We start from the raw sequence: 13,794 nt of genomic DNA, 5'->3' as shown, positions 1-13,794 counted from the left end.
ATCCTCAATGCTATCAAAACTAAACTAGAAACTAAATCAACAATAAGGGCATGATTGGTAGCTCCTATAAACCCACAAATACAAGTAAAAGGCCAAAAGAGGAAGAGTTATCTCATCTTCTCCACTGTTTGGTAGAGGCTGAAATTATCAGCAAACCCGGCAAAAAACTTTCGGATCTCATGGAATTTGAGATTAGAATCGGCGATTCTTGCAATTCACTATACCACAAATTTTGTAGTATTAAGTTATCTCCGTTTCGTCGACTTTGTGTTTTGGAGTTCTATGCCCAAATTGGCCTCCCTCTATCTCTACAAACACAGAGGAAGGCAGTACCACGCATTCATCTGAAGATCGATCTTCTGAAAGTCGTGAAAAAGGCGTCCAGCCTCGGCCTGCAGCTCCCTCTCGTCGTCCGATTCCCCGATGTGCTGCAAAATAGGCTCGAATCGATTCAATCACCGATCGAATCGCGCGGCTACGGCGCACATTTTCAGGGGGTTTACCCTGTGAAGAGCAATGAGGACAGGATTGAGGTGGAGGACATCGTTGAGTTCGGGTCGGGCTGGAATCCGGATCCAAACCGGAGCTTCTCTTAGCGATGAGCTGCCTCTGCAACGGAAGTCCCGACGCGCTTCAGATCTGCAACGGATTCAAGGATGCAGGGTGCGTTTCTCTCGCGCTTGTAGTGAAGCAATTGCACTTTAATTCTGTGATCGTGCTTGAGGAAGAGGATGAGCTCGACGTCGTGATCGATGCCGGCCGGAAACTGGGCTTCCGCCCCGTGATTGGCCAGCGCGCGAAGCTGCGGACGAAGCACGCCAGTCATTTCGGCTCCACCTCCGGCGAGAAAGGTAAATTCGGCCTCACGACTGCACAAATTCTCCGAGTTGTGAAGAAATTAGGGGAATTTGAGATGCTCGATTGGCCTCCAATTGCTGCAGATTTGCAAGGAGGATGGAGGGCAAATGGGGCATTTCCATTCAAAAAGGAAGGGCATATAAGTCATGACAGTCATTAATATACTTTTTCAGTGGAATGACTAATGGCTACCAAATGATATATTAACTCACAAAATATTTGTACCAAACACCATCTTAACAATGATTAGCTATTTAAAATCATAGGAAAAGTCACTATATGAGAACTTCATAAACCTAATCATTTTCTACCAATCATGCCCTAAGTATGAGACATGTGTAAAATAAGAGCTACTATAGAATCCCATAAAAGGCTGGAAAATGCACTGTGCGAGTTCCTTCTTCAATGTTTGGTAGCTTTTGATTTTTTTAGACGACCTGGTAAAAAAATGTCGGATCTTTCAGGAATTGAGATTAGTTTCAGAGATTGAGGCATTTCACTATCAGAGATAATTCATGGTATAAGTTTTTCTCCGCTTCTCCGATAAACGGATTTGGATCATTATACCAAATTTGCCCTCTCACTTTTCCACATCTACCAGCATATACCCACGACAATCCGACCAGGAGGAGGAGGCACTCATTCGGGGCGACGAATTCAAAATGGACAGATCCATATGAGGGCAGCGAAATCAACTCGGCAAAAGGGGTTTAGCACGGCAGAGCACGTCTTGCATCGGAGCGGCGCGTAGGGGAGGATTTGCAAATCCACGTGGGGGCGGATCGACTGGATTGAGGCTGCGATTGGGATCACGCACTTGGACGCCTCCGCCTTCGATCGCGGCCAATTCAGACACGTCATCCGGACTCCCTCGATTCCCTCTGGTTCGGTTTGAGCTAGCTCCGGCGCGGCCATTGATGAAGCAATTGGGGTGCTGTTAGGTTGGGGAATGCGAAATCGGAGGGGATTCTGGTGGTTAAGGGAAATTGGGGGTTTTCTGGATGAGGGTTTTTGCAGTTGGGAGGACCCAAAGGCAATAGAGAAGGGGGCGAAGAGAGGGAGGGAGAGGCAGAGGAGGGGGATGAAGGAGGGGGGTGTGAAGAGAGGGAGTGAGAGGCAGAGAAGGGGGGCAAGGGAGAAAGGACGGAGGGCAAGGGAGTCATTTCTCTTGAAAAAGGAAGGCCATATATGGCATCACAATGTTTAATTTTAGTATCCAGTATAATGACTTAGGGCTACCAAACAATAGATTAAGCCAAAAACGATTGCTACCAAACGACATTAAAAACAAGATTAACTATCTAAAATTCTTGTAAATCAGTTATCTGGGAAATTGATAAAAGCCCCAGATTGCTACCAATCATGGCCTAAGGTTAAAATCAATCCACATCATTTTAGCATTAGCTTCACCCTTTCAACATATTATTTTTATTGTTTTTATTTTTGGATGTAATGTAATGTACACCGACACAAATATAATTGACTTTTCGATTTTCTAATGTGTCCTTATAGAATGATTTCTATCAATTGAATTTTTTAGACATCAATTCTTTCATGAATTACATCCAAATTTCAGTAAAATTTTGCATATTAATAGTCCAAATTATCATTTTGGATAGTCACATTTAAAAAATAGATTTATTTTTCTATATTCTTTATTAAAACTTCAGCTACTGTATAATATAAACGCCGCCTCTCGATTTAGGGTTCACAACGGCTCTCGCGCCGCTTCCTCCCTATATATACTGCTGAATTCTCTCGTCAAACCGCATCTACTTCGCATTCAGCCACCGCCCGATCTAGGTTTCTTCACCCCAAATTATTTTCATTTTATTTCTGCCTTCTTGTATCGGCTTGTTTGTATTTCACACTCGAAATCATTTGATGAGAAAATTAACTGCAACAATATGATCGGAATATTTTCTATGATTCCTAGTATTTAAGTCTCTGATGATTTCTCATTTCTCAATTCCATCACATTGATTGCCCCCTTTTTTCCTACTAATATTTTTCATTATTTTTAAAAAGGATTTGAAGGAGATATGATGATTGCATTATTTGGTCCGTGTTTCTGAACTAACCCTGACTGATAAACCTTTCCAAACCTCTGATCTCCTAATCCACATACACTATTATTGTATTTTTATTTTTACAAATCGCCAATTTTTTCTATAGCTCTGTGATTATCTGCCTACTTTTTAGGCGATATACGCTATTCTGATAATCATCATGTGGAACAACTTTTCTACTATGAGAGCTGCCTGTTTCTATTAAAATTGTGTCTTTGTTTTTATTAAGCTTTTTCTACTCTGCTGTGATGATTTATGAAATAAATTCACATGTCAGACTTCAGAGATTATTTATAATCTATGAGAAGACTATTTCATGATTCCTGAGCACAATTAAGACATGCATAAAAAACAATTTGTTACGAGAAATTTAAATCCTTGTGTTTTGCAAGTTTTTATGTCTCAATTTGATTTAAACAATTTTGATCTATTTGATAATCCTCCTCCAATTCGCCAAACAGAAATAAATAAAACTTGTTAGAACCTGGAATTCATTTATTCCTTAGATCAAAGACAAATTGTCGTAATAATTTATTTATTTTATGTCACTGTATTTGGGTATAAATTAGACATAACGTTTGAGATAATCTTCCACTGCAGTATAATTGACATGAGGGTAGAGATGAGAAGCTTCTTCTCCTTCACTTCCTATTTCAAAATTCGTAAGACATCCCTCATACAATACATCGTGGTAATGCCCTAATCCAACTTGCTGTCCATAATCAAGATCTACAATCAAATTGAACATTACAAACAATTAGCAACCTTTACCTTGTTTGTGTGACACAATTCTCCAATTATAGTTTGTGGATACAATTTTGAAAATTTGAGTTGGGCAAATAAATCACCTTTCATGGAAGCTAAGAAATCTTCTTTGGAGATTGTAATCTTGTCCAATTCTTTCCCAATTAGCTTTTCCCATATGCTCACAACTTCTCTCTGAGAAAGAATGTTTTTGGGAGGCCTAATATATAATGTCTTATTGAGTGTTCTTGGATCATCGATTGTCTTTATGGTGTAGCTTGCTACGTCATCTTCAACTACATATATTGCTATACACAAAACACAATTAGTCAAATAACAATATATGGTTAATGGTAAATTGCCGAAAAAACTATGAAATTTTGGTTCGTCTAACAACTTAAAAAATCAGATGGAAAAATCATTAATTTTGGATTTATTTTTAGTTATTTCACGGCTAAATAATATGACTGCTTGTCGTGTAATAAATTGGTGTTTTGTTTCAACCAAACGTAGCCATTTGTTTATGAATAGACAATATCAATTAACTCATTCATGGTGATGTCTACATATGGTTTCTCGGCTTCACCAATAGATGCAATTCCACTTAAATTTTATGGCATAGGTTATTTTGAACAAATTTAAATTTCATGTGTTTTATGGCTGTTTTTTAGCAATTTACTCAATATAAATGTTAATGTGAAGATAAGAATAAAATAAGAGCGGAGGGGTTTGAACTCTAGACCTTTTTTACGGCCATCTCCGTGAATGACCACAGAGTCTGTTGATGGAAGGATTTTACCAAACTGACACAAACCTCCAACAAAATAGCCCGCGAAACAGTTAGCTGAAACATATGTGTACGGAATCCCAGCTTCTTCAATGGCTTTCCTCACCACCATTTTGTCTTGAAACATCACATTTCCTGGCTCCGTCGCCTTCTCCATCCTCGCCGGATCTGTTCCGAATTCCGATGGCAAAAACCTCTATACACATAATTAACAGTGAGTCCTACTTTTATATAGTACTACTACTATTATTTTAATAATAAAAATATGAGTTGAATATACATAATCCATTTATCAAAATAGTAAAAATAAAATAAAACATTTAACTATGGACCTTGACATTTCCAGCCTCCTTGATTGCTCGAACAAGGTTGAGCTGCAGCATGATGCTGTGGCTCCGAATGTGGACCCCGGAAACGGCGCAGATGACAACATCGACGAGCTTAACAGCTTCTACAAGGCTGGCGTGGTCGTTGAATGAGGCGGGGACGAGGTGTGCTCCTAGCATTTTGAAGGATATTAACATCTCCACTTTGTCTATGTCCACACCAATCTCGCGCCTGCTCAGAACGAAGGTTTCATGGCCTTCACGTAAACTTGCTTTCACCAGTCTCTTTCCGAGATAGCCAGTCCCCCCAACTATCAGCACTTTGCATTTCGCCATTTTCTCTCTATCTTTTTTTTTTTTTAATATTTGGATTGGTAACAAAAGATTCTTGAGATTATGTATTTATAGATATAGTTCTTTGTGTTTTTCTTTCTTGCTTTTTTTTTTCTTCCGTCGAATTGGGACAATCCTTCAAGAGTACAATTCTTCTATTGACAAAAACAAAAATACCCACTAATTCAAAATTATGAAAATTTAAATTTTTTTCTGATAGTTGATAGAGTGCTATATATATTGTTATTTAATAAGTGAGTTATCATTTCTAATTTTCATGTCATTAAGTTTTCCATCAAGTTAGAAGACTAAAAAGTGAAAATGATGAGTACTCCTACAATTTTATAGATAGAAAATTAACCAAAACACTTTCAAGAAATATTTGAAACAAGACATCATCATCAAATTCAAAATTGAATAGCAACTAACAAAATTTGGGTGAAATATCTCTAATGTTTATAGGAAAAGTTCTCATTTGGTCATGTTTATAGGTTTCCAAGCAACAAAATTTGGGTGAAATATCTGTAATGTGTTGCATGAGATGGTAATACACCCAAATCAATTACTATTAATTTATATCTAAAATAGAAATAAAACCCATTAAATTTGCACCAACAACAAGCCAACCTTAGAATGATATCTTGAAATTAAAGAGTGGAAAAAATATTAAAAAAAGTTTGAATCTCAGCTTTGCTTCGACTTCTAGGTGTCGTTATGGAAGGCGTACAAGTTAGTTAAACAACCAAAACTATTCAAAACTAAATACTCCTCCTGTATTGCACATGGTGTTTGTGTAGTGCATAGCTCTTCACTTTGGACTTTGGAGTACGTAGGAGTAGTACATTTTACCACCCTCAATTATTTCCCCTTAGAAGTCTTATTTACTCTCTACACAAATTTTAAAAATATTTCTGAATTATCTCATTTGTGTAAAAATGTAGTGATGCACAAATTGTGTTGTTGAGTTAAAATAATAAAATGAAAAAGAATAAAGGAAACAAAGAGAAATAATAGTACTTACTTATTTTAATTAATGAAAACCACTACATTACGAATTGTCAAATTGAAGATATCATTTTCTACACAGGTTGGAGTTGGACAATTAAATTTTTGTGATTTACTACTATTCTGTTTTTTCCAACCTTATGGGATGACTAAATTTGATCAAATTTTATAATTTAAATGATTATACTGTAATGAATTGATTAGTTATGTTACGACTTACGAGTATAATTATATGGTTCTCATTTCTAACGAGGTACGTGTAAAGTTTAATATCCTAAGGTAGTAGTACTTTTTACTTGGTTGGCACACAATTTCAATTTTATTTAGGGAAAACTGCCATTAAAATCATGACTTTTTATTTATTTATGATTAATCTCTAACTTTCAAAAGTAATTAATGAGTAGTATAACTTATGTACCATCAACAATTATTAAAATTGTAATAACATTTTTTAGTATTTTGTACATTTTCTCATTATTGCTTCACCACATAATTAATAATAATAATAATAATAATAATAATAATAATAATTAATAATAATAATAATAATGTAGAACAATGCCAAATTTGTTTAGAAGTCTAAAAGTTAAGTTAAATGGTTAATGTATCGCAAATAGAGATTGACCAGAATAAAAAAGTTTAATTTGAATAATAATTTTCCTTTTAATATGTACTATATATTAGGAAATTCAACATTGATTTTCTTTCATAGGAAAACATCGACCAAAATAAATCATTTCTATCACAGATTCAACACCATGTGGTGTTAGAAAAAAGATCCACAGATGACAGATTGACTTTTATTTTCGAAGATGGAAAAATGATTAGGCAATTAAAGAATATCGTGGCCGTACTCTCTAGAAGTTTTTTTTATACATATTTTAGAAACCTAATAATTATAATGTATAAATGTCTCTAATAAGTACTCCATTAAATGTATAAAACTATAAAATTATATGATACTTCCTTTGTCATCTAAAAATAGAAATTCTTTTATTTTTGTTTGTTTTTTAGAAATTTTCTACTACTTCATTATTTTAGAAATATCTTTCTTTTTAATGAGTGGGCTCATTTCTCTCCAATATACTTTTCTTTCTGTATCTCTCTTACTTTACTAATTTTGTATTGAAAATAATATTGTTTCAAATGTTTTGGAAAGAGTATGTTTTTTTCAATAGACAGAAGGTCAATTACAACAGTGTCATGATTTTGTTACAGTGTTAAGTATATAAAAAATTATCTTCATATATTGTGCACCTTGGATGAAGAAAAAACATATTGTAAAAGTCATTTCCTTTAATATTGAATGAAAATCTACAAGAAAAAATATGCGAAATTAAACCCTCAAAAAATAAATAAATCCAGCCAACAACTAACTAGCTGATATTCACATAAAACTTTAACGACAATTGTCATATGAAGCACATTTCTTGTTACCTTTTCTTAAAATTAAAGAATGCAAAAAATATTTGACAAAAATGTTTGATAACGACTACAAAAATGCGTCCAAGTTACTCACGCTTTGCTGTTCATGATTTAAAATTTAGTTATACATTGAATGGATTCTAACATTACAAATTTATAGTGTAAGAAATACAAAATTTAAAAAGTTATGTATAGCTTTTGTGGTAGCTCTTTTATATCTTGAAGTAATTTTATAACTTCTACTTAGATGTTGTTATACTACTATTAACTTTTTTTTCCATTCAACCTAATAAATGTTACCGCTATGATTAAGGAATTAATTTTTCGATCAGCACTATAAGTGCACTTTGACTTTTTTTTGCCTAGAAACATTGAGCCCAATATTTGAACGACATGCAGAATTATCGTGGCCGTTTCTAGAAGTATAGGAGACCCATTTTATTAATAGAATGTTGAGTGGATCTTTGGAAGATTTTTTAGTAGGTTGGTTGTAGTTAAATAGTACTATCAAGATATCAAGAGAGGATATAGTCGAGTGATATGAGACTTGTTAATTAATTAAATGGTTAGTAGATTATCAGAGAGGATATAGTCGAGTGATATGAGACTTGTTAATTAATTAAATGGTTAGTAGATTATCAGAGAGGATATAGTCGAGTGATATGAGACTCGTTAATTAATTAAATGGTTAGTAGATTAATTTCTGCTTTTGGATATAAAGTATTCATCCCATCTCTTCTGCCTCACTCCTTAATATACCAATAAATTAAAACCAAGAATAATTACTGATCTGTCGATAATATGAGTTTGCATCTAATATGTCTCCTCGAAAACACTAAATAATCGATTCGAACTTCTTCAAACAACAGAAAATCTAAGATTCAAATTTTACCATTTCCCCATTTCCAAAATAGAGAAAGGGTTAAATTCAAATATAAGTATTTCTCAAGAATATACTGAAATGATTTTCCTTCAAACGATGTCAATATTTTTATTTCTTTCTTAAAATGAGAACCGATTCAAAAAATCAACCGATCTAAATTTATCTTTTTTAATAATTAAGTTATAATTGATGGCATATGTGATAACCGCTGAGTTCTCTTTTTTTTTTTCCTGCAGCATTATGGCAGTTAAATAATTAATTTTCCGAGTTATTACCGTTTTATTAATTCATGCGAGTTGTACTTTTTATTATACTATTATTTTCATTTTGGAGAGGTGAAATTTAACAATTTGGACGAATAATATTTTATTTTATTTTGGTATAACTATTACTTTTAACAATAAGGGAAAAACGTAGATGAAATGAAAATGAAAAATTTGGAATTGTTTTCGTAACACACGCATAGAATGATGAAAATATTTTTCTCGGTAGAAATTCTTAATTAGGAAACTGACGTTACTATTGGAATGCTGGGACAGACATGTTGTCGTGCTTAGAGAAAAAATCAACGATGTAAGCTTAGATCTCGTTTTCATCACTAAGTAATTGGGTTTAAATTACATTTCACCATTGTACCTCTCCTCACACATTTCTGGAATTATATCTCTTAAAAGCGATTAACGAGATATTTGCCAAAGATTAGCAAATTATAAGAAAAGAAAAAGTCCAAATCATCGGAAGGCCTCTCTTTTTCATTATTGTTGACAAATAAATTATTATGACATGGCTCTTAATTACATAGGTCAGCATGACGCAGAAATTTTAGTAATAAAAGTAACATTATGAGAAGATTATAACGAAATTTTAGTTATATATATATTCACGTGATAGTGATAAAATGCAAACTTATATATTGTACAAACTCAAAACTCCTCAACACAGCTTTAACACAGATGCAATACAATCAATACAGTGTAAAATTTCAAGATTTTAATGTCAACACAATAGTAATACAATATCAACACAGCATCAATCATTGACTATCGTTGAAATTCTGTTGACATTTTCCTGTTGATGTTTTTTTGTGATCTGTTGACATTTTTCAATGGTCCAAATCATAATTTTGAATTTGTACAACATTTAGAGTTTTTATTTGATCACACTCCTATATTCACATATATAATTACCTCAGTATGACATGCTTAAATAACAACTAATTATAAAGTTACAATATATTTTCAACTCATGCCGCCGTGTAGAACGTAAAATTCAAAATTATTAATGATATAAAGCAATATACATACATGAGTGGATTATGCAGTTGGATTTCCACATATTAGATTATAGATATAAACAGATGTCATTATAAACAGATTATTTTTACGTTATAGATATATATTGTTTAATTTTTTTATTATAAGTATATACGGATTGCATTATAGATAGTTTATTTTGTATGATAGACAATTTATGCATATAATACAAAAATAAGCAGTCTATAATGCAATCCGCATATATTTATAATGAAATCTGGATTTTTTTTTTATCATAGGTATATACGGATTGCATTATAGATAGTTTATTTTGTGTGAAAGACAATTATACATATAATACAAAAATAAACCGTCTATAATGCAATCCGTATATATTTATAATGCAATATGGAAATTCATTTATAGATATAAACAAATTTGTTTATAAACAGTTTATTTTTGCATTGTAGACGTAGACTGTTTAAATTTTTTTTATCATAAATATATACGGATTGCATTATAGATAGTTTATTTTGTATGATAGTCAATTATACATATAATACAAAAATAAACAGTCTATAATGCAATCCGCATATAATTATAATGCAACCTGGAAATCCATTTACAATGTCCACTAATGTATACTCACTCTTTTCAATTAGTTGGACATTTCTTTTCATACTCGTTTTGAAAAAATGATACAATAATTAGTGAGAGTTGTGAGAGAGTAAATTAAGAGATATAATAATGACTCTTCTTTACATATTCTCTTCACTTTAATTACTCCCCTCGTCCCACTTTAGCAGTTCCAGTTGAATTTGGCATGGGTTTTAAAAAATGTAAAGGAAACTTGGTGAAAAAAAATAGTGGAATGTGGGTCCTACTTTTTTATATTAGTTTTATAATAAAATGTGAATGGAAAAAGGTTAGTGGAATGAGGAGCCTAATACCATTTGTGGAATATTTCAACCGGGACTCCTAAAGTGGGACACCCAAAAATGATAAACCGGGACTCTTAAAGTGGGACGGAGGGAATACTATTTATTACTTCATCCGTTTATTCATAGTTGAGTCATTTTACCATTTCGGGAAGTTTCTTCATAGTTGAGTCGTTTCCTTATATGGTAACTTTTTCCTCTCTCTTACTTTATTCTCTCTACTTTATTCACTTTATACTTTATTCTCTCTACCTTTTCCTCCCTCTTTACTTTTTTATCTATTTATTTAACACACCCAACATTCATTTCTAAAACTCCGTGCCGAAAAGTTCCGCCTCGACTATGAAAAAACGGAGGGAGTACTTCATCTGTCCTTGAAAAGTATGAACATTTGGTTCGGCATGGTTTTAATGTATAATTAGTCAAGTGTGTGTGTGTGTGTGTGTGTGAGAGAGAGAGAGAGAGTAGTGTTAGTGAAGAGTGAGCTCCACATTATTAGTAGTGTAGTAATGGTATAAATTGTAAATAAAATGATTTTTAGGGATAGTATGTTATTTGATTCTTCAAGTTTGACTGGGCACGAGTTTTAAGAAATGTAACAGAAAGTGAGTTGAAAAAGTTAGTCGGATGTGAGTCCTACTTTTAAAGGTTTTATAATAAAATGTGAATGAGAATAAGTTAGTGGAATGTGGGGTCCACTACCAAAAATGGTAAAAAGTGAAATATGACTAATTTTGTGGTTTAGATGGAGATGGAAAAATGTGACAAAATTTCAGGGACAGAGGGAGTACTTTTCATGGATAGACTAAGTTCACAAGTTAAGTACTTTCTCCGTGCCAACTAGGGATGTCAATCGGGCCAACCCACCGGGTTTCGGGCCAACCCTATTCGGGTTGCGGGTCTATCGGGTGCGGGCTAATCGGGTTGTATTTTCTTCGGGTTATAAAAGTTCAACCCTAACCCTAGAAGCTCGGGTTTCGGGCTAGCCCAGCGGGCTAATCGGGTTGCTATCGATAAAATTAACATGCGATCAATCCAATAAATAATGGTGAAAATTAGTTACATTTATAAAATGTAAAATATTTTATTATGATATATTTGAGATATATGCTTAAACTCAAACATAAACAACATCATATACTAATATTTGAGATTTATGCAAAACAAAACATAAACATCAAGAAATTTTAAAGCATGTTTTAGAAATTTAAATATATTTTTTAGTGAATTTGAAGTTTCTAATTAATATATCTATTATTATGTTAATAAAAATTTAATACTCCATTTATATATTTAATATATAAAATTGAAAGTTATTTTTTTAGTAATCTATATCATAAAATAATAAATGAAGTGTCGAATTAGAGTCAAACAGATAGAACAATAGAAATTTTATCGGGTTTTCGGGTCTGGCCCTAACGGGTTACGCGCTAATCGAGTGCGGGCTAATCGGGCTATAATTTTATCGGGCTAGAAATTTTCAGCCCTAACCCTATAAATTTGGCGGGCTATTCGGGCCGGCCCACGGGTTGCGGGCTACATTGACATCCCTAGTCCCAACTAAGTTGATATAAAATTTTGGACACGTAGATTAATAAATTGTATTGAAAAGTAGGAAAGATAAAGAGAGGGTAAAATAGGTGATGGAATAAAGTAAGAGTAATTGGATGTTTTATTTTTAACTCCCTTCGTTCCACACTAGATAACCACATTCTTGAGTGACACGAGATTTTGGGAAGTTTTGTTAGGTGGAAAAAAGTAGAGAGGAAAAATGTAGTTGAATATTTTAATGAGGAGAGAGGAGATTATTTTTAAAATTGGAAAATGACCATCTTAATTGGGACAAATAAATAAGGAAAAGTGACCATCTTGAATATAACAAAGGGTTTAGGGTTTAGACATCCGAAAAAGGAATATGACTCAACTTAGTTGGGATGGAGGAAGTACGTTATAACTATAAAGAATGATGCATCCTATGCTCTCATTATCTATTTTACCTTGAACTATAATTAATAATTATAATAATATAAGTTCAATGTATATAATAACCTAAATTCGGTATATTTATGATGAATAAATGTGATGTGTGGGTATTTTAGCGACAAAACTTCAGCACAAAGTAAAACTTAAACAACCCTTCCACAAAGACATTAGACGGTGAACAATATAGCTCTACCAAGTGCCATTAATATTATTGCATTTCACCTAGGTCACCAACACTAAACAACTTTCTTTATAATAATAATAATACTAATAATAATAATAATAAACGAAAATTGAAAATGTTTGTTTGGGTGTGATGTCAAATTGGAACAAGTAATTAGGGCAGCCCACCAAACAATATAGACATGAACCAAAAGGACTAGTGTTGTGTAGGCCCAAAAGGACCTCTCATTAGTAGTATAAGTAAAATTATTGACTAATAATTACTCAAACGGGTATTTTTTAAGCTTGGTAATCCTACATCTGTGTCACATCACAACTCGTTGTAAAAGTCAATTAACCTAATCTATGTCTTTAAATTGCATAATCACCCATCCCAAGTTAATTACTTTGTAGTGAAGTAGTACTACTATTTCTTTTTGAAACATCAAATTAATTGACTGATTTTCTTTCGCCAAAATATTTAAATCTTATTCTCTTTCCTAATTTATTATAGACTTTATTTTTCTCTTATCTCATACTACAAGATTTTATTCTCTTTTCTACTTTATTCTTTCTTATATGTTATTTAATTCTATATTATCTCTTTTACTTTATTCTATCATCGCATTATCTATAGTCAATGCTATTCAAAATATTTGTAATTAATTTCACATAATTAAAAGCATGTGTGATTTTCTTAGCAATGGGAGTGAACACAATATTCATAATTAATTTGAATAATCGATTCAATCCAAATTAAAATATAAAATTCCGTTTAAATATTTCTAATTGAATTCCTTATCCTCACCTAACCTTCTACAGAAGAAAAGCAATAATAGAAAATAAACATAATTGCACCACTTGTTTAACATTGGAGCCTAAATGAGAATATATTAACATTTTCATCAATAAAGTGAAAAGCAAAAACATGTATATGAAGCACAGCCAAATCAACTGAATTTTCACATTACTCATGTTGGTTAAATATCATTATCTTTCTTATCAATATCCTTACATACATACCTAAT

General features: G+C 32.7%; 1 protein-coding gene, 4 non-coding genes and 1 pseudogene across 5 annotated transcripts; 5 read left to right on the top strand and 1 right to left on the bottom strand.

The window, feature by feature from the left end:
* The first annotated feature begins 50 nt into the window (after positions 1 to 50).
* Positions 51 to 1,018, top strand: LOC125210143 (arginine decarboxylase 1B, chloroplastic pseudogene; annotated as a pseudogene).
* A 1,714-nt stretch (positions 1,019 to 2,732) lies between these two features.
* Positions 2,733 to 2,814, top strand: LOC125217195 (small nucleolar RNA Z199). Its single transcript, XR_007175615.1, has one exon. It is a non-coding gene; the product is annotated as a small nucleolar RNA Z199 (small nucleolar RNA).
* Positions 2,815 to 2,895: 81 nt separating this feature from the next.
* On the top strand, positions 2,896 to 2,973 carry LOC125217166 (small nucleolar RNA SNORD18). The gene has a single exon (XR_007175586.1). It is a non-coding gene; the product is annotated as a small nucleolar RNA SNORD18 (small nucleolar RNA).
* Positions 2,974 to 3,031: 58 nt separating this feature from the next.
* Positions 3,032 to 3,117, top strand: LOC125217198 (small nucleolar RNA U54). The gene has a single exon (XR_007175619.1). It is a non-coding gene; the product is annotated as a small nucleolar RNA U54 (small nucleolar RNA).
* A 47-nt stretch (positions 3,118 to 3,164) lies between these two features.
* On the top strand, positions 3,165 to 3,261 carry LOC125217202 (small nucleolar RNA R64/Z200 family). Its single transcript, XR_007175622.1, has one exon. It is a non-coding gene; the product is annotated as a small nucleolar RNA R64/Z200 family (small nucleolar RNA).
* Positions 3,262 to 3,401: 140 nt separating this feature from the next.
* Positions 3,402 to 5,154, bottom strand: LOC125212402 (bifunctional pinoresinol-lariciresinol reductase-like). Its single transcript, XM_048112569.2, has 4 exons — positions 4,791 to 5,154; positions 4,414 to 4,654; positions 3,776 to 3,979; positions 3,402 to 3,656 (listed from the first exon to the last, which is right to left on the bottom strand). The coding sequence occupies exons 1-4, from the start codon at positions 5,118 to 5,120 to the stop codon at positions 3,493 to 3,495; spliced, it is 939 nt and encodes a 312-aa protein (XP_047968526.1). The 5' UTR covers positions 5,121 to 5,154; the 3' UTR covers positions 3,402 to 3,492.
* Between the last annotated feature and the right edge of the window lie 8,640 nt (positions 5,155 to 13,794).

The sequence above is a fragment of the Salvia hispanica genome, chromosome 3 (genome assembly GCF_029641045.1).
Source record: "Salvia hispanica isolate PSC_SH4W2 chromosome 3, Shi_PSC_v1, whole genome shotgun sequence".
Classification (NCBI taxonomy): Eukaryota; Viridiplantae; Streptophyta; class Magnoliopsida; order Lamiales; family Lamiaceae; genus Salvia; species Salvia hispanica.
This window is presented reverse-complemented; position numbering and strand designations above follow the sequence as displayed.